Genomic DNA, 21,480 nt, shown 5'->3' with positions numbered 1-21,480 from the left:
CCAGCCCGAACAAATCCCAGAGTGCCTGGGGTTGGAGCCAAGGGCCTGCATGTTTCCCAAGAACCACAAATGTTGATACACTCTACAGTTTGAAACCCGCCCAGACATCTTCTCAAGTTTGAAGCTTTACCCATCCCAGCCCCCAGAAAAAAGTAGCAAGGCAGGTATGGCAAGACGGCGACCAAGAACCCTAGCTGGGACCAAGGCCTGGCTAGAACCCTGGCTCCATCAACCACTAGCTGTCAGAGTATGGTCGGTGGTGAGACTTACAGGAGACAACGTGTGCACAGGACCTGGCAGAATGCTTGGCTTAAAGTGGGTATTTAACAAATGACTGCTGTTATTAGTACCATCACTTTCTGTCAACATGCCTCAACCTGATTATGCGTCCTCACTTCCCACCTTGCTCAAACTGCCTTGCGTTTCAGGATTCCCTATTTCTGTTGTTCCAACCATTTTACAAGTTGCCCAGGCTGCAGCCTGCTCAACTTTTCCAGTGACCAACCAGCTGTTACAGTATTCATGCTTGTCTGCCTGACATCTCAAGCCCTACCTCCCTCACCATGCCACATCCTTCTCCAACTAACAAAATTATTTTGTAAAGTTTTTCTTCACGATCGCAGCTTCAAGTAACCTGTTCATGTGCTCATCCATACACCCTTATCTCCTATAAAAATCCACTGGCAATTAATCAAATACTGGCCTGTGACAGCTCTTCTGTAATTGTCTTAAACTGTGAACTTCTCTCCTGATATTTCACCATTTACTTGTTTTTATATTGTAATTACAGTATAAGCTGCTAACACAGGTAGAGACTATTTGATACTTTCATCTATATGCTCAGCACTTTACTTGTTAACATGCGGTCAGCATTCAAAGGATTATACAGAAACTCTACCTGAATGCTTAATTTTAAGCATTTGAGTAGAAGAAGCATGTTAAGTAATTTGACCTCAAGGTCAAAATCTTTTCTTGGCTGCTAAGGACAATCTTGTCTGAGGTTTGGAGGAATTCTGTTATACAACGAATTGCTTAAGGAGAGGAAACTGGAATGGGAGGGAGATGGAGGTAGTGGTCAGATAAGCCATAATCAGATATCCTATTGGAAAAAGAAAACTAGATGCTGCCACGAGTCATAAGCATTAAATTTACCACCTCAAACAGCCTGTAAACAATAATGTGACTTAAGCTACAGAAGTGGCACTTTACAAAACCTAAGTTGTTATTACTAAAGTCACAGTACTCCCTATTTTCAATTTTAATACAGCCAGGCTTTTCAAAATGAGCACAAGTCAATTCAGAGGTGTTACTGGAATTATTTCCTTTACAGTAGAATCCTAAATTTAGACCATATGGAAGACACTGGAAAAGCACACAAATAATTCAAAAGGGCAGGTCTCAATTTATAAAACCAGAACTCTAGATCTAACACTCAGCCCAATTAATAATTTTTTGTTCACAGTGCAGCCAGAAACAAAATGATTTCATGCGTAGTTTCAAAAGATTGTCATGCTGTGTACCTTCCCATTTTGCATGATATGATCTCATATACAAATAAACAAATGTTCTATTTGTAACATTTCTTCTTGTTCTTGAGATGAAACCCAAGACCTTAGAAAGATAACCAAACATGCAGAAAGAGTATTAACATAATCTTCCTTAAACCATTACAGTGACTTAAAATACTTGTTTGCTAGTTGGAAAAACTACTTAATGGGCTTTCAGTGTGGACTAGCCAGAGGAAGAAAATACACTGGAAATTGACATTTTCGACAGGTATAAAACATCTGAAGAAATGTAGGTGGGACTATTTAGCAAAGCTTTAGATGACAGCCAACTCATAAGCAAATGTTGTAAATGACACACTGAGAAACTGAAAAACAAAAACAAACACCCTCTGTACTTCACTTTTCCCCTTTGGAAAGAGAAAACAAGAATTTCGTGAAAAGCAAAATCCTATTCAAAATTTCAACACCACTTAAAATAAAGGAAACCCAGTTGTATTATACATTAAAAAAGTCGTGCTCGTGTTAAGTTGCCAAAGCCTGACACTTGATTAATGTTGGGGGCGTGAGAGATTGGAAGGGCTCGAAAGGCTGGTAGGACTAAATGGACAATGAAAATGGGAAGAGCAGACAAAAGCTGGATTTCTCATAACATTGCCTAGTCACTTCCCACAAACTGTAGTTAATTTTATAATTTAATCTCTTTGGAAGACAAGGAAAAAACTAACCATCTTGGCTAAAATATCTATCATTCCAGTCTGATGGTACTTTTCTTCTCTCTTGCTCTCTCTCTCTCTCTCTCTCTCTCTCCCCCTCTATGCTGACCTGGAGGTTTAGAATCAGTGTTTGTAATGGCAACATTTTATAGCAGTTAAGTTCTCCCAGTACCTAGTATGAAATCATCACAAAGGGTGAAGGCCGTGGTTAATAGAAAACATCAAAACTTTAAAGGACATCAAGGCTGTAAATCCCATCCCAAATCCATAACCAGGATTTTACTATTTTGGCTCCCATATGAACAAAATTTTTCAAATGCAAATTAAGAAAAAAATACACACACACACACACACACAACCAAGTAGCACAAAAGCTCCCCCTGGGATTTTGCAAACATAACACACTTGGGTGAGGGGAGAGAGCTAGTAAAGGCAGCAGAGTGCCTAAAGACTTGCAATCACAGAAACAATACCCCAACCAGCCAAAGCCCTCACCCTATTCATCAAATGCATTTTTGACCTCTAAAAACCCTCTTACCTGTTTACAAGAGTTTACACAGCTGTTTGCCACTGGAACACCACCTTGCAGAGTATAACCGTGGCATCCTTTGTTGATAATCACCTGTTGCCTAAGTAAGCATCATCCCGCATGGAGACAGACAGCACTAGGGCTCTTCCATCCGAGGTTAAAATTCAAAACAAGCCCAACAAGCCTGCATTTCAAGGTGGTCTTCGTCTGCAACTAGTTAAGTTTAAAACTGGCAAACGACAATGGCGTCTGAAGCCCACGGTGCAGCACTGCTGGCTTCCTCTTGAACTCCAGCGTTGTCACTGTGCACCGAAGTCTCCTGCTGCAAACAGGGGAGTTGTTCTCCTGTACTGGGAACAGCTTCCAAAGCTCAGGAGCCCCTGTACAGGATAACGCAGGAACTAAAGGCAAACACTTTTTCCTCCTTAAGGACGCCTCCATTTTTTCCTCACACTCTGTACTACCAACCGAAGTGACTGGGCCTGAGTGTGCGTTCGTACCTACGAAACCGTCACGGTGCATGCACATCCAAGGCATGTGGAACCACAGGTCAAATAAGGCACAGATACCGAGTAACGGTTCTAATTACAAACGCTAGCTCTCAGGAACTCTTCATCCATTCAGCACTAAACCCATCACTGCATAACTCTGGGAAGAAGCCCCTGGAGACGGAGGAGCTTCTCCAATGTGTCAGGAAAGGCTTTATTAACATCATCATTAACATTTAAAAAGCAAACGGAGCATTTCTCCTTCTTTTGGCAATTTGGTGCAAATGTTAAGTGCAAGATAAAGCAATCTCAAACTTTTCTTCAAATTAAAAATGAAACTAAGGCCAAACGTGATGGGTGAACAAAATAAATCAAAACTTAAATTTCAGCAACTCCGGCTCTTCAAACCAGCAAAGCCCCCGACTCGTGCACTGTGGTGAGGCTTACGGTGCTTGCCCCGGCTTCTTGCGTGCCAGCAAACAGCACCATTTCCTCATCAAGTTGAGGACCGAGAAGCAAATGATCCCCTTCGCTGCAAACAAAGGGGGTCACAGTAACACTAGTGATCCTTCAGAATTGACACACCGTGATAGTCAAAATGATGGTCTCCCTGCTTCTTGCTCAAGACATACAAGATCTGAGCAGCAGCAAGAACCCCCTCAGCTGCAAACAAAGGGGTCAAAGGTTTGCCGTCAATTCACTTCCAGGCAGAAAAACATTTTCCTCAAAAGAAACAATTTATTTAGAATAAAACAAAAGCAGCTCAACTGTGAGCGCACGTTTGAGTGACAGCTACTTTTAAGCTGTGTGAGCCATAAAAAGGGTTTTTCTTTACTTTTCCAGAAATCTTGTGTACACAGCACAAAGCAAGAGGTCATTTTTTTTCCACTTAAAACACCGGCATTGGCATCACAATAGCAGATACACAACTTTAAGCTGCCATTTTAGTAAAATGCACAAATACTAAACAGATTAGCTTTCTTCCATCAAGAGGCCCATGTAAACTCCACATAAGCCATAACTTCTCTTCAAAAAGGTCCATTAGAGCTTTGAATTCCATATCTTCAATCCGCAGTTCACCAGTTTTGCTTGCGGGGGGGAAAAAAAGGTTATTCAGTACAAATGTTTACAATATTAAAAATATATATATTTCCCCTATGCCATTATAGATGAACATAACATTAACAAGACCTTCCTGGATAATCCAGCTTGACTTCAAAAAGCACCAATAATACCCACTGGCACATACCTTGAATGAGTTTACCGTATGAATAGACAAATAACAAGTAGAACAACAGGGTGGACTTTTTTAAGGACTGCCACTGAGCGAAGATTACAGGACTGAAAATACCCCTTGTACTCATGTAACTGAGTAAAACATATCAAACAAATTCAGAAAGACAGGAAGTTTACAATCAATTTATGATCAATATATTCTAAATAGAACTTAAAAAATGAAACTAAAAAAAAGGTGGAGTCAAACTTTTACCCCCTCTGTTTTCGTTCTGTAATTTATATGGAACAATACAGAACTACTCTGTTGCTATAGAAAGGGGTCAAGATACAAAGCCATTTAAAAATCCACCTTCATCTGGGTTACCAAAGACAGCCGCTGTTATTTTAAGAAAACACTCGTACAGACAATTGCTAAACACCCAAAGAACGCTTTAGGACTTTTACTTTTCAACTCTGTTTAAACCAAACGTATAAAACTTTTTACTCAGCTAGACAGTTCACTGTGGTTACCTGAAATCATTGTCTCCCTTTAGGGACATTCACTAGAAGCAGACTGCTAACGGGGCCAACTCCACCCCACTTCTCTTCTTGTCCTCATACCCAACTGCTATCTCAAAACCAAACACTGTGGCAGAAACAGAAAAAAATCGTCCATAAGTTCTCTCCCAAACTTTTCACATAAAAAGGTCATTAAGGCCCTCTTCTCAAGAGGAGATCCTAATTCTATCACCACAGAGGTTTCCGTGAATGGTCCCTGTATGGACCCAAATTGCAGTTCAAGCTGAATTTGCATAATGAGCAATTTCACGGTCTAAAAAAAGTGGATTTCAAATTTTAAAAAACAAAACAAATATGGCCAGTGAAAACCTGCTCATAACATTTCAAAATAAATCCAAACAGTGTTTGACTCTGAAAGCAACAAACACACACCTTATTTTTCTTACTGTACCTCAAGTGATCTGAGTTAAGGGCCAGAGTATGTGACCTTCAAAATGTAACAAAAGCATATACCGGCCAGAGGATGGACATTTTAATACGTAATCCTTAAAGGGAAAACTCTATCTACACAGTCAATGTAGACACACATGTAAAACCAGGAATTTAAATTTTTGTGTGGAAAACGCTTAATAGGAATCCCAGTTACAACTAACAAAATAACAGTAAAAAATTGGCCAGGAGCTGAATGCTTGCTTAATTTTCCATAAACTTTGAAGTTGTAGATCTCAAGTCTTAATTAGCTTGATGTTTTTCACCAGTAATACTTAATATGTCATTATATAATATACTGAAGAAATTTTCTTTGCATTCATTTGAGCTGAGTTCCAGAAAAATCAACCAAACGAGTATTTTTTTTTTTAAAGTAAAAGAAACAAGTGGTTGTTATAAAGAACATCCAATATTGAGATTATGAAATTCTGGCTAACGAGAATTAGAACCAGATAGCTTTAGACTCTTGCTTTTCATTCTATTCTGAAGGCTTAAATAGTTTAACAATATTAGGAACCTACGCAGCGGAATGGGCAACACAAATTAAGAGATTCATCTGGACGATGGCACTCTGTAAGTAAGCACCAAACTAAACATAATTAGTTACTTCTAATACATACATTTAGAAATGGTATCAAGCCATTGTTTCAAAAAACTGAAGCACAAATTGCCCAGACCTAACAAAAACCACCATGTCAGATAAAGATTCAAACAAACATGGAGCAAAAACCACAGTACTCTTCGGTTGGTTGTCACATCAACTAAAAAAAAAAAAAAAAAAAAAAAAGGAAGGGAAAGAAAGAAAGAAAAGAAAAAGGGGAAAAAAAAACCCCACTTTAGATTAGGGTAAAATTATATGTCGTGGACTTCACTCTCTAAAAGAGCAAAATCATTTGTCCAGCTTTCTTATCAAAAGATATTCAAAAGTTAATGGTTAGTGAGAGTATTTAAACTGGAAAAATGTATCTAACCAAACTGTACTTTGACCCCACATACGCAGACTGCAAACTCACGTTACTTTCGGAACAGTGTCTCCTCCATATTAGTGTGGCAAGTACAGGTTTTTAAAAGCAAAAAGCACCAAGTCTTAACTTGTAGGATCTCAGGTATTTTCCCTACAAGCACACCAAGGACCTTTGTGCTCACAGCCTAGTACCTTCCTTCTATCACAATGGCTAGTTTTTCCAGTTTAAAAACAACAAAAACCCTAGAAAAACCTCCACACTTAAAAAGAAAGTTTATAAATGCATAGTGAAAACCAAAAAGGATGACACAGCAGTGATGAGGATTTCATGCTGACATGCATTAGACACCTGTCATAACGGAAAATAAACAAATTACATGACATTTCCCTGGGTTATTATTGGTGCTATTTCAAAACTACCAGCTTTGATAACAGAAAGAAAACAGTTGGGTTCTGCCAGGCTTTCTATAAGTCACTTTCACAGAATAGAAACATGACCATGATCCAAAAGGTCCTAGAGTTTCTAATCATAATTAAATATCAAGGGCCTTAGCTAAAGTCCTCAGCATTTAAATCAAGGGGGAAAACATACTTACTAACGACCTGAGAAACTAGGGGTGAGGACAGGGATAAAGAAACAAGACAAAAAAAAGAAAATCATCCATTACTGTTATGCAGCAAAAGCCCTTGTTAAGAACCAGAAATCACTATAACCTTCAGCTTTGGAAAAAAAAAAAACCAAACTGTGAGGTTGGGTTAAATTATTTGGTTGGATTAATTTATTTTGTATTAATTCCAGGTGTCTGGGAAATAAAACAATAAAAAGGGGTTTTCCCACACTGACATTTCAGTTCTCTGTGGTTGGACACCAGTGAAAAAGACATTCAAAACATTTTCAATAATGTAATGCCATCGCTACTGCTTATAAATGAAAATAAAAATACAGGCAAATTTAAAAAGAGCATGTCAAAGGCATTTCACGATGACTTAAAAAATTTCTGCGATCCAGATATGGCTAATTCCCACTAAAACAAAAGCTGACTTATGAGCCTGCAGACAACTCTTCTTTCTATTATTGAAATCAGAAATTTGCATGGATACAAAAACAAAAACTCATCTTTGATGAAAAACACTTAAGTTTTGAAATACGCACAATTAAATTAGAACTGTACCTGCTATACCTCTCTGAAAGTCAGTAAAAACACCACCACACACCAATAACTAACCAAAGAATTCTGATTTTAAAAACACCTACCCACTTCTTGCATACTAGCATAAGACATATATGGTTTGTAACCTACTCCTCAATTTTTACTGAACAGTTACAGCTACAAACCAAAAGTGCATATACGGGATACAGAACTTAACTAATGATAAAAATGTATTAGAGCAGACACTCGGGGAATGAACCGTGTATTTTAAGAGAAATACTCAAATACCTGATTAAAATAATTACATTGCTATACAATTTACCAGTTTGTACTTTGAAGATTCCTGATCAAATTTCAGCCATACAAATAACACTTCTGCTATAGGAATTATTAACCTAAATACCAATTCAAGCCATTTTTAGGTATATATTATCATCTTTATATAGCCAAGTGGGCTCTTCTCCAAATCCCAACTTTTCAAAATTTTGGGCTTGTAACTCTGAGGATTTTTTTTTTTAAGCTCAAGGTTAAAAAAGAAAAAAAGAAAATGAAGAAAAAGAGGAAAAAAAGTTACTCCTAAGAGTGGGAACTCCTAATTAAAGTAAACCCATCTGCTTGCTACCTTCAGGGCATCCCTTTCGCTTAAAATAATAGCTAAACTGTCCTGACTTCTATTTTAAAGGTTTATAAAAATATAAAAAAAAGAAAAGCTACAACTAAACAACTAATTCAAAAGAAAATTTCATCTGATGCTGTATCCCATTATACATCACAAAACAGGAACCATGTCAAAGTAGTAAATACAAGTTACACATGGACTTTAGGACGCACCACGGACAATGATCATGACCAGGTAATCTTCTTCAGATTTGGCCAGTGCCTTGGCAGGGGAATCCAGGAACTGCTGGGAGAACTCACAGGGTGGAAAAGCGTGAAGGACTCCGGTGTTTTCCTTGTCTTTATTGCCCCCCACAGGGAGGCTTATCACCCCAGCGGCCTGCTTTTGCTTTAAATAGGACACAAGGTTCCTAAGTGGCCTCTGAGTAGAGGTGGCAGTGTCTGATGTGGCTGAGGAAGAGGAGGACCTGCTGTCAGAATTTCCAGGCACAGCCAGAAGAATGGCATAACCATTGGGCCCTGCCACTTTGATGCGTCGAGTTACTTCATCCAACTTGGGCTGGTCCAAACGAAGACGCTGAGTGATCTTGAGCTGGGCTACTTTGCCTCCGGTTGAGCCCTCCACAAGAAGACTGCTAGCCACCTGGAGGTCACCCTGCAACAGATGCATGTTGGAAGGAAAGTTGCTGTTCTTCAACAGAAGCATGCCCTGCCAGGCCAAACAGAGTTTGGGAGAGGCTGCGGCTGCAGGGGCTGTCCCACCATCCTGTTTCTGGGAAGGGGACTTCAGCTTCGAGGAAGCAGTGCTGGTGCTGGGTGCACTCCCATCAGACCGGTCTTCTTTTTTCAGAGGGCTTTTTCCCTCGGTGGGAGCAGCTGTCCGGTGCTTCCTATCCCGTTCAGCTGATGCAGAGTTTTTACGGTCCCGCTTGTCACCCTGGCTCTTCTCCAAACTACCTCGTCTGTCTCTGACTGGAGAGGGCCTTTCCAAGAGAAGAAGACGGGAAGATCGATCATTGTCACTGTTGTAGCGATCCCGGCTACTGCTCAATTCTGGACTGCGGTCGGGAGAAGGAGCACAGTGACGCTTTCGGGGACGGTCGCTCTCAGGGGACCTCTCCAGGTGCCGGCCCCCGCTCTCCTCAGGTGGCCTTCGCTTCCTAGGCTGGTCTCTGCTGCTGGGCAGATCTCGATCACCTCTGTCCCGGTCCAAGGACCAGCCGTCTCGCCTGCGATCCAGGCTATCCAGTGGTTCATAGGCAGGCACAGCAGTAGCTGCAGTCCGAGTGCTGCGTTCGCGGACTGGGGGCGGGGGTGGTACCCAATCAGAATCAGGATAAAGGTCTCTATCACGATCTCTGTATAGCAAGGGTGGTGTCCTATCCCGAGCACCCCTCAAAGGGTCAGGTGCCCGATGTCCAAAAGCATCCGTCACCAATTCATAATGAGTCAAAGGCAGAGGCTGCAGATATTGCTGCTGGTATCGATGCTCTGTGTCTGCAAAGTCTACTCTAAGGCGTCGATCTGGGCCCCCGAGTGGGAAGCCACGCATGTGGGTCCAGGCAGCATGAGCTGCATCTAGGCTTTCGTACTGGATATACGCCCAACTATCACCTTTGCGGTAGTCTATGGTGCGGATGGTGCCAAATCGGTCAAACTCTCGAGCCAAGGCAGCAAGAGGCACCCAAGGTCCCAGACCACCCACCCAGAGGCGGGTGGTGGGTGTAGCTTTCCCATAACCAATTTTGATAGGATTCCGAATTATAATTTTGCCAGACATTGCTAGTTTGGCCCGGTGAGACATGTCTAGGTTCTCAAACTTGAGAAAACCATAGGTACTGGTCTGGCCCCGAGACGGCCTCTTGATGTCTACTTCTGTGATGACTCCAAAGCGGTCAAAAGCCCTTCTTAGATCACTCTCTGTCACAGTGATGTCTAGGTTGCCCAAGAAAAGCGTCCGGTTAGCTCGCTGATCATCCTCGGGTGAGATCTCATCCACTTCTCTGAAAGGAGCAGCACCTGCTCCAGCTCCCACCCTTGGCTCAAGACTGTAAGCTGGGCGCACTCTTTCATAAAACGGGTAGTCTCGCTCTCTCTCCAGCTCACGGGGCAATGGTGGTGGAGGTGGAGGGGGCAGGCGGCCAAGGGCCAACTGCTGCAACCGGTAGTCTCTGTATCCCAGGGCTGCGCCACCAGGGGAAAGCGATCTCTGGCCTCCACCGCCTCCAGGGGGGTGCCGGTGACCACCTACAGAGGCCCCGACCACGCTGGCAGACGCAGGATAAGTATCTTTGTCTAAAGGGGAGCGGCTGCGGCGCCGGCTCACATACACTGCTTCTATCTTCAGCGGCCGGTCATAGAGCACTAGGCGGCCTCTGGCATGCTTGGCCGCCCGCGCGTCCTCTGGCCGCCGGAAGTTCACAAAGGCTACTCGCTCATCCCCGCTGCCGGAACCCGAGAGATGACTGATTTTGACACTTACATCACCGAAGCGTTTGAACTCGTGAAACAGTCCGTCCTCCACCGCTTCGTCACTCAGCTGGGACCCCAACTCGCTTATCTTCAGTGTCTTGTATTCCCCGCCGTCCCCGCCGCCAGGAGCTGAGGAGGCGGCCCCAGAGGAACGTGACTCCCCGCCTCCACCCCGGGAGCTGCTGCGCGACTCGCCCCCGCCCGAGGAATTTTTGGTGCTTGGGGAGCTGTAACTATGCAAGCGGCTACTGGAGCTGCCCCCACCAGTGTCATACTCGCGGCTGCCACCTCGGCTGCTGGACTTGTCCAGATGAAGGCTGCGCCGCGAACCGCCGCCGCTGTCGGTCTTTCCGCTGCTACTCCCATTGCTGCCACCAGAGCCCCCTAACTTCTTGCTCCGCTCCCCGCGGGAAGTCGAGTCCTCACCACCACGGGAGCGTTTGGGCTTGACTGGGGAGCGCTCTTTTCCCTTCATTGTTGCGGGTCGTCGGAGGTCGTCTCCGCGGAGATGATTAACCCGCCGCCCCGCGCTCGTTTCACACAGCGGAACCGCACGCCGCCATCTTGGACTCCGCCGCGGCGAAGGCTCCCGCCCCACAGTCCTCATTGGTCAATTAGCTCCTCTCTTCTACAGTCTCATTGGGAAAATGATTTGTCTGTCTTTACATCTCCCCGCGCTCCGGAAAGGCGCCCGCCCAACCAATGTTATTGGGTTCCCAACGCCCTAGTCGGTGTACTTCATTGGTTATATTCATTGTCCATCTTAACGGTTCCTCGCGCCAGGCTGTAGCTCCGCCCCTCGCACTCTAGGGTCACCTGACCCAAAGTCTGGAGGCGTTGATTGGACAAAAAGTCTGCCCTGTAACGGTACTTCTAGCGCGGTAAAAGCAGTGATCCCACCTCCTCATTCCTTTCATTGGTTTGTGACTCCATCCTTTAACCCACTATTTGGGAAGTCGGGCGATCTGTTCCAGTGTTTTTTCTGAAAGGCCAGCTTACAGCGCTCTCGCGAGAGAGAAAGCGCTCCCTTTTTCGACCTCTTCTTCCAACTCCTAGGGCGGCTGAGAGAAGTTTAAATCTGATTGGATGTTGACGAGGAAGTTGATAGGCTGAAATAACTGTCCATCATTCGCTTAAAGGGGTAGGTCCGTATACTAAGGCAGACTGAAGGTGAAAGAGTAGAACACGCGCTTGCTGTGCGACGTCACTAAGTCGTCGCGAGATGGTGACCAGAGCTAGCTCCGCCTCCTCGCGCTTTCGGCATTCGCTCCTCAAACATTTGTTTGGTCCTGCAGCGTACTTGGTGTGCTTCGTGCTCCTGGAGCTCGAAACTTCTGGGCCGCCCGCTTAGTACCTGTATGGGATGAGGGGCTGTCGGGGCGGATCCCTCAGGAAGCCGTCCCGGGGCGCCCAGCGGACACCATCTCAGTCCCGCTGGCTTCAGAACAGCCTGAAAAAGCTGGGGCCCGCAGGGCCGGCTGGCCGCGGGTTCACAGTTCGCAAAGTGCCGGGGCCCCCGAAGGCCTGGGGCTCTCGGGGGCCCGCAGCGAGGAGGCAGCGCCGCCGAGCGCAGCCTTCGGTGGCGGGCCGGCCCCCCTGGGCGCTCCCCGCTCCAGCCCAAGCACGCCGCGGGCATGTCAGTGCGCTCCCCACTTTCTGGTGCGAGTGCGTTTGGACTGCGTGATCCCGTAACCTAGATCTGTCCGCTCTTCCTTTGTAGTGCCCCTCCCCGTTAAATGATCGGGTCAAGTTTACACTCTGCAGACGTGTCGCGTTTTTTCTGCGGCTTCTCCTACCTCCCGGCGTCAGGTTAGTAGAAGAACCCGGGAGCACAGCCCCCTTTGCCGTCTCTCTCAGTGAACCTCTTGTCGCCCGTAGTCATCCGCTTCAACACCCAACTTTCAATTCTTTCCGGGGACCTTTATAGGGTAAGGCAAATAAAACACCTGCTCCAGATGCGGCTCTTCGGCAGGTGGAGGGAGGAAGTGCTGAGTTCGTCACAGCGGTTAGGCTTTTTGCAGTCCTCCCAGGTCGTCTTCTGGCAGAGGTTACGAGAATTCTTGCGTCGATCGTCTCCTCGGCCACTTCTCTCAAGGCCCAATATGTAGTAGAGAATGTGATTTTAAACATTTTTCCAAGGTAACAATAATTCCCCCAAACGGAGATCTAAACTCCAAAGCTAAGTTTTACGATTAGGACGGCAAAGTGTTTAGCCTTGCGTTAGCCATCCTTCTCTTTCTAGATAATCTTCAGGAAGGTGAATATGAGTTTTTACTCTTAATTTGATCAAAGAAGCTTGAAAGAAGCCTAATACGTGAAAGCATAAAAATCCGCGGCATTGTAGTGTGTAGACCTACTGGATGTAGCAAGATTAGCCATTAAAATAAAACTTCAGGGGCACCTGGGTGGCTTAGTTGTTTAAGTGTCCAGCTCTTGATTTTGGCGAAGGTCTTGATCTTGCAGTTCTTGAGTTAAAGCCCCATATGGGGCTCTGCTTAGGCAGCGCGGAGCCTGCTTGAGATTTTCTCTCTCTCAAAATAAATAAACAACAACAAAAAAACTTCATAAAGGCATAGAACGATGTGTATAAGATGCTACCATTTGTGGTTTTCAAAAATAATACATATGCTTAGGTGCATATGTTTTGTTAATATATATATTCATAAAACTTCATTGAGAATACTTAGGAAATTGTTAGGAAGATCACCCTGAGAGGAGGCTGGAGGGTGTGGGTGGGAGACTCAACTTTTCATTGTGTATCCTTCTGCATTATTAAAAGGAAACTTGTTTTACCATGTGCATGCTATTACTGTTTTTTTTTTTAAATAGCAATTATATTTTGGCTACCCTTAAACTATTTTTATGAAAAAAGAAAAAACATATGAAAGGAGAATACTGTAAAGAACTCCCATGTACCAATTTCAACAATTACCAACTCCTTGTTTCTTATATGCTCTCTTCCCACTCTCCCCCCTCTTCATTATTTTGTTCTGGGCTTATCTGGTACATTTCCTGCCCCAGACACGAATCAGCCATTTCTCCAAGGAGATCTGATTCCTTTTAGTGAGAAATGATATTTGAAGATAAAAATCTGGATGTTAGGGGATAAAGACAACAACAACCAACACATTATTTGTAAAAGCACAAAACGAAAGGCTTTATATTGTTAGGAGATTTTAATCTGTTTCAAGGTTATATTAAATACAACACAAAATTGAAATTAAGCCATTATCTGATTACTTAATGTAATAGCAATCCAAATAAACCAGGCTCCAGAGTGACTTTGGCCTAAACTGACCTGCATAGGTGACTGAACGATCAAAGAAAAAATAATGACCAAATCAGTACAGTTTCTCAAACCTCATGACAGGGACTGAGGGAGCCTAAGAGCTGAGGGAGAGAATTCAAGGAGCCACTGCCAGGATGTGTGGCAGTGCTTGAGGCTCGGCTAGGCTTAGCAGCTTGGCATTTGAAATAGGGAGCTTGATAGAAGCTACTGCCCACAGCTGGCTGCAGCTGAACTTGCCTTAAGGGGACTAATAGCCTGTCTGGTATGCAAAGGGCTGGTAAGTTGAATGGATAAACAAAAAAGGCCTAAATTCCATTATTAGTAACAGACCCAAACCATAACCTTGTGTGTGTATATGTGTATGTCCACAGTAAAATTGGATAATGACATGTGCATGCTGTAGTCAAAATGAGTGTTTCCATTTCCTTTAAAGTATGAAGGTGCTTAGTGACGTCACATCAGCCTAACTTCACACATGTGCTTTCCAAAGAGCTGAACGAGGATGAAAGTGACCTATGGTTTAGAGGTCCAGGGCTTTAAACCCTTTTCCTGGCATTGGTGATGGAGTTGTTGAGATCCTGTTAAGATTTCATCTGGCCTCCTTGTGAGTGCCTTGTCAAAAACCAAGAAACGGAGTTGAGGAAAAGCTGTCCTAGCCCAATCTGGCTTCAACATTGTTCCCGTGAAGCTGTATAATTCAAAGGCCCTAGAGGACACAGCCCAGGAGGAGAGCAGCTACTGGCTTTCTGTATGAAGTGCCTTTTCCATATCCTTTAAAATAAATTTTAGATTTAAAAGATAAAAGCAAAATAGAAGTTAAGCACATGGACGAAAACTGCACCATTAAAAGATATCAGTGTGTTTGCGATCAAATGTCTCTTTCCATCCTCTTGCTAGGTTTTACTGTTTGTGTATCCTCAATACACACACAGATAATTATGATCGCAATATGAAATTTATCTTGGGAGCTGAGAGCTGTTTGATTTCCTGGCAGATGCAAAAGGCCTGAAGCTGGGAATTGAAATTATTTTCCCACCCACAACTGTGAATTAAAATTTTCAATTTCCTCTTCTTCCATAACATGAGTGGTCTCCTGACAGTGAGGTTTATTTTGTTTGGTCTGCAGAAAAAGCATGTATTTTACCCATAGGCATATATTAAATCCTAAAATAGCAAACAATCATTTAGGACCCAGTTTGCATTATTTAAAAAAAATTTTTTTTCTTCAACGTTTATTTATTTTTGGGACAGAGAGACAGAGCATGAACGGGGGAGGGGCAGAGAGAGAGGGAGACACAGAATCGGAAACAGGCTCCAGGCTCCGAGCCATCAGCCCAGAGCCCGACACGGGGCTCGAACTCACGGACCGCGAGATCGTGACCCGGCTGAAGTCGGACACTTAACCGACTGCGCCACCCAGGCGCCCCCAGTTTGCATTATTAAAGTCACTTATTTGTGGATTGTGGGCTTTATTTTTAACAACTTTATTAAGATATAATTTACATGCCATACATAAAGTTCACCCATTTAAAGTGTAGAATTCAGTGGCTTTTGGTATTCTTACGGGGCTCTGTATGTGGTTCATCCTTCTAACATTGTTACAGAAAACACTCTGCCATAACTTCTGCATGACTAAGCCCTAATATAATTATCTCTTTCATTTATCTAGACACAGGGCAGTGGTTAAGAGCATGGATTCTGGAACCAACCAATGTAGATTAAATCTCTGCTCTGCAGTGGGCAGAAGAGTTACTGTTAATCTCTCAGAGCCTCAATTTTCTTATGCTTAAAATGGGAATAATTCTAGATCTCTTCACTTGGAGGACTAAATGGGTTAAACCATAAAGATCTTAGAACAGTGCCTGGTACGTGGTAAGCACAACATACATGTTTACTATTACTAATATATTTTCTCTTTGAACTTGAGTACACAGAATTGGATTAATCATTATCCTTAGTTCATGGCATGCAGTCATCAATGGCCCATCCATGGGCCTTTAAATTTTCATTTCTTTATCAACAACATAGTGAATATCCATGACACTACCACTTGATCCAAGAAAAAAAATGTTACTGATACTTTACATCTACTGAAATGACTTAATCCTTATTTCTTATCCAGTGCCTACTCTCATAGGCAACTACTATCCTGAGTCTGGTGTTCAAGAATTTGTTTTGTGAACTTTAAAGAATTTTTTTAAAGCAATTTTAAAGAGTGTGTGTGTGTGTGTGTGTGTGTGTGTGATGCATGTACATGCATGTTCATGCACCTTATGAATATACTATTTTATATTTCCTTGTTTTTTTAACTTTATATTTGAAAACATAATATTTGTACTCTTCTGAGACTTCCATCTTTCATTCATAATGCTGCTATCATTCTTTCAAGTTATCATCTGTAGCTATAGTTTATTTCTTTCCACTGCTGTAAAACATTCCATTGTATTGGGGCGCCGGGGTGGCTCAGTCGGTTGAACATCCGACTTCAGCTCTGATTATGATCTCACGGTTCGTGAGTTCCAGCCCTGCATCAGGCTCTCTGCTATCAATGTGGAGCCCACTTCCAATCCTGTCTGTCCCTGCCTCTGTCTCTGAACTTCCCCTGCTCAAGCTCACATGCACGCTCTCCCTTTCTCAAAAATAAACAAACATTAAAAAAATATATTCAGTTGCCTTGAATATCCCACCACTTATATGTCCATTCTTCTTCTGATGAGCATATTGCCCATTTTCTGTTTTTGTGCTATTATGAACAGTGCTACTATGAAGATTCTCATTCATGTGTCCTGAGACACACATGCAAAAATTTCTCTGGGATAGGATAGGGAGGTGGTGGGTAGGTGACACCTAGGAATAGAACTACCGGGTTAAAGCATATATTTAATGGTCAATTTTACAAGATAATGCTTCTTGCCTTTTTTTTTTTTTTTTTTTGAGAGATGGAGACAGAATGCACGCATGCGCCAATTCAACTGACTGAGCCACCCAGGCGCCCTGCCAAGCTGTTTTATAAAGTGCCCTTTTTTAAATACCAATTTATAGCCTCACCAGCAATATATAAGAGGTGTTATTAATCCATGTCATTGGCATTTCATGACTTTTTTTTTTTTTTTTTTTTTTGCCAAACAAGTAGGTATCAAATAGTATGCCTCTATGGTTTTGCCGTTTTCTTAAATGGTTTTTTTGTTTTGTTTTTTGAGAGAGAGAGAGAGACAAAGCAAGAGTGGGGGAGGAGCAGAGAGAGAGGGACACAGGATCCAAAGGAGACCCCAGGCTCTGAGCTGTCAGCACAGAACCCCATGCGGGGCTCCAACTCACAAACCCTGAGATCATGACCCGAGCTGAAGTCGGACGCTCAACCACTGAGCCACCCAGGGGCCTTGATGTTTTATTTCTCCAAATACTAGTGAGGTTGTGTATCTCTTTTTAAGTTTCCTGGCCATATGTTTATGAAATATCTATTTGTGTCTTTTGCTCATCTACTAAGTTAGATCTTTCTCACATGTGTAGGAGTTTTTAATATATTTTTGATTCTAACCCTTTGTAGAATACATATATAGCAAACATCTTTTTCTAGTTTGTACCTTACCTTTTCACTAATTTGCTTTTTCATAAACATAAATTCTTTTTTTTTTAATTTTTTAATGTTTATTTTTGAGAGAGAGAGATCATGAGTAGGGGAGGAACAGAGAGAGAGGGAGACACAGAATCCGAAGCAGGCTCCAGGCTCTGAGCTGTCAGCACAGAGCCTGAGGCAGGGCTCAAACTCACGAACCGAACCCTGAGATCATAACCTGAGCCGAGGTTGGATGTTGGACGCTTAACCAACTGAGCCACCCAGGCACCCCAAACATAAATCTTAATCTAAAAAGGTTGAAGGGTGGGGCGCCTGGGTGGCTCAGTCGGTTGGGCGTCCGACTTCAGCTCAGGTCACGATCTCGCGGTCCGTGAGTTCGAGCCCCCGTGGGGCTCTGGGCTGATGGCTCGGAGCCTGGAGCCTGTTTCCGATTCTGTGTCTCCCTCTCTCTCTGCCCCTCCCCCGTTCATGCTCTGTCTCTCTCTGTCTCAAAAATAAATAAACTTAAAAAAATTTTTTAAAAGGTTGAAGGGCACCTAGGTGGCTCAGTTGGTTAAATGTCTGACTCTTCATTGTGGCTCAGGTCATGATCTCACAGTTCATGGGATTGAGCCCCACATTGGACTCTGCACTGGCCATTTAGAGCCTGCTTGGGATTCTCTCTCTCCTTCTCTCCCTGCCCCTCCTGCACGTGTTCTCTCCCTCTCAAAATAATAAATAAACTTAAAAAAAATAAAAATAAACTTAATACAAATAAAAGTAAAAAGGTTGAATTTAGCAACCTTTTAGAGTTAGCACTTTTTGTATCTTGCCTAAGAAATCCTGTTCACTTCCTTCAACCCTAGTGCCAATATTTACATCTATATGATATTTTGTTCTTTCTTATAATTTTAGAACCAATTCATCAAGCTCCATGAATATCTGTCTACAATTGGGGTTTCATTAAATCTATGAATGAATTTAGGGAAAAGTAACATCATTATGAAATTCAGTCTTCCTTTCAGTGAACAGGGATATCTTTTCATTTGGTTAAATCTTATTTACTTAAGATTATTTATTATTTATATAAGATTATTTACTTAACCTGTTTATTATGGTTTGTTGCTATTGTTAAGTGTCCTTTTTTTTTAGGTTAAACTTTCTATTTTGTCATCAGTGATTTGAAATGCAGCCACTTGCTAAACTGTCCTATTTATGTTAATTTAGTGTATAGATCACTTTGAGTTCTCTATGCAGATAATCATATCATCTGCAGATAATAAGAGGATATCTTCCTTTCTAATCCTTATAATTTTAAGTTTTTCTGGTCTTATTGTGCTAACTAGAATCTTTGACACAACGTTAAATAGAGTGATATGTTATTCATGATTTTAAAGGGAATGCTTCTAGGGCTCCTGGGTGGCTCAGTTGGTTGAGCATCCGACTTCAGTTCAGATCATAATCTCACAGTTCACGAGTTCGAGCCCCACATTGGGCTCTGTGCTGACAGTTCAGAGCCTGGAGCCTGCTTTGGATTCTGTGTCTCCCTCTCTCTCTGCCCCTCCCCCACTCACACTCTGTCTCTCAAAAATAAATTTAAAATCTTTAAAAAAAAGCAAAAAAAAAATAAAAGGAATATTTCTAATGTGTTTTTTTTCTTTTAGGGTGATGTTTATTACATGTTTTGTCTGTTTGCTTTTTGTTATCCTAGTTTGCTAAAACTTTTTAAATCATGAATAGATGTTGAATTTCTTCCAAAGTAAGGGAAACTGAAGAAACACTACAATAAGTCATGATGCCACATTATATCCTAGATGGGGCAGAAACCATAATGGAGAGTACTAGGATGAGTAATAAAATCTGAATAATATATTGTGAATTAGCTAATAGTTATGTATCAATGTTTCGTTTCTGGATTTTGATCCTTATACTGTGGTTACCAAGATAAGTCCTTTGATCTTAGAAACACATGCTAAAATAGTCAAGGTTGTAAAGGGACATGACGATAGCTCCAGCTTATTCTAAAGTCTTCAGAAAACTTACAAGAAATGGATCATTTCTTTCTGCTTCATTGCCCTTATACTGCCTCATGGTCTCATACGGCTTTTCAGGTTCCAGCCATCAAATAAGCATTCTAGTCAACCAGCAGGGAAGAAGGAGGGAGGCGCAACAGCATGTCCTCCTCGGAAGACACTACCTGGAAATAACAGACTAAAATTCCACTTCTATCTCATTGGCCAGAAGATAGACGTATAGCCACACTTCGCAGCAAGGAAGGCTGGGAAATGTATTCTTTATTTAGTCTAGCTAGGCTAAAAATCAGGTGTCCTGTTTCTTTTTTTAAAAAATTAATTTATTTATTCTTGAGAGAGAGACGGGGGGGAGAGAACGAGTGCGGGAGGGGCAGAGAGAGAGGAGAGAGAGAATCCCAAGCAGGCTCTGCACTGTCAGTGCTGAGCTCGACGCAGGGCTCGAACTCACAAACTGTGAGATCATGACCTGAGCCGAAATCAAGAGTCAGATACTTAACCACAGAGCCACCCAGTGCCAGGGGTTTTATTTCTAAGGAAAAGGGGGAGACTAGACATTGGGTCAACTAGCAGTCTCTTCTACTACTACCTTGTGGGTGAATTACATGACACAATGCGTGCAAAGGTCATGGGGCTTAGTAGGACTAAAGTAAAACAATGTCATTTCATGATTTCGCTTGCATTGTCCAATTTTAGCCTCATAGTAATCATATGAGCTAAGACAAAATATGATCGTAATTGCAGATTAGGAATCTAAAACTCAGGCTAATTACAGCTGTTGCTGGTGGTGGCAGTTTTTGTTTGATTTATTCTAAAGAAGGGGGCAGCAGAGTCAAAGGGAAAGGAACTGTAGCACTATTCTGGACAGAATCTACCTCCCACAAAGTCCTGCAATTCCACGCTTAGTGACATTCTCAAATAGTCTGGCACATAAATCTGCAGGGGATGGGACAGAAGCAGGTCCACTGATGGCCACCGGGGGGCGCTTTCCACTAGGTCGCTGGAAATGACAGGCCCTCCAGCATCAGCCTCTCCTTCCCAAAATAAAAATCCAAACAAACAAGTCCTATTCCATCACCCATTCATAAATAGATAATAAAAACAAAAGCCAGCCTTTACTGAGTGCATACTACATACCAGGCGCTTTGCTAATGCCTTCCTCACACTAGCTTGTGTCACCCTCCCAAACAACCCTGGAAGATAGGTCGGTTTATAATCCCCTTTTCTCAGGTACAGAAACCGAGCTTTAGAGACCTAACATATTTTTATTTTTTTAATGTTTACTTATTTTTGAGAGAGACAGAGTGCGAGCAGGGGAGGGGCAGAGAGAGAGAGAGAAAGGGAGACACAGAGTCGGAAGCAGGTTCCAGTCTCTGAGCTGTTAGCACAGAGCCCAATGCCAGCCAGGTTCAAACCCATGAACCGTGAGATCATGACCCGAGCCGAAGTCAGATGCTTAACCGACTGAGCCGCCCAGGCGCCCCCAACATATTTTTAAAATACTTGGGGCACCTGGGTGGCTCAGTCGGTTGAGCATCTGACTTCGGCTCAGGTCATGATCTCACAGTCTGTGAGTTCGAGCCCCGCGTCAGGCTCTGTGCTGACAGCTCAGAGCCTGGAGCCTGTTTCGGATTCTGTGTCTCCCTCTCTCTGACTCTCCCCCGTTCATGAGCTGTCTCTCCCTGTCTCAAAAATAAATAAACGTTAAAAAAAAATTAAAAAATAAAATAAAATAAAATAAAATAAAATAAAATAAAATAAAATACTTAAGAACAGGGGCGCCTGGGCGGCTCAGTCCATTAAGCATCTGACTTCGGCTCAGGTCATGATCTCATCATTCGTGGGTTCGGGCCCGGCATCGGGATCTGTGCTGGCAGCTCGGAGCCTGGAACTTGCTTCAGATTCCATGTCTCCCTCTCTCTCTACCCTCCGGCTAGTG

The 21,480-nt window shown here is 42.9% G+C and overlaps 1 protein-coding gene across 1 annotated transcript; it reads right to left on the bottom strand.

The window, feature by feature from the left end:
* Positions 1–3,952: 3,952 nt before the first annotated feature.
* Positions 3,953–11,835, bottom strand: RBM15 (RNA binding motif protein 15). Its single transcript, XM_040471263.1, has 2 exons — positions 8,408–11,835; positions 3,953–4,326 (listed from the first exon to the last, which is right to left on the bottom strand). The coding sequence occupies exons 1-2, from the start codon at positions 11,271–11,273 to the stop codon at positions 4,280–4,282; spliced, it is 2,913 nt and encodes a 970-aa protein (XP_040327197.1). The 5' UTR covers positions 11,274–11,835; the 3' UTR covers positions 3,953–4,279.
* Positions 11,836–21,480: the final 9,645 nt, after the last annotated feature.

Source organism: Herpailurus yagouaroundi, unplaced genomic scaffold (genome assembly GCF_014898765.1).
Source record: "Herpailurus yagouaroundi ecotype Mexico unplaced genomic scaffold, PumYag 77, whole genome shotgun sequence".
Taxonomy (NCBI): Eukaryota; Metazoa; Chordata; class Mammalia; order Carnivora; family Felidae; genus Herpailurus; species Herpailurus yagouaroundi.
The sequence above is the reverse complement of the archived record's forward strand: the minus strand, read 5'-3'. Positions and strand labels throughout refer to the sequence as shown.

Excerpts from the sequence above, each read along its gene's own strand:
- RBM15 (XM_040471263.1), bottom strand. The coding sequence starts at position 11,273 with ATGAGGACTGTGGGGCGGGAGCCTTCGCCGCGGCGGAGTCCAAGATGG. Across the intron at positions 4,327-8,407 it reads GGTCATGATCATTGTCCGTG|CAAAACTGGTGAACTGCGGA; the intron begins GTGCGTCCTAAA and ends CCCCCCCGCAAG.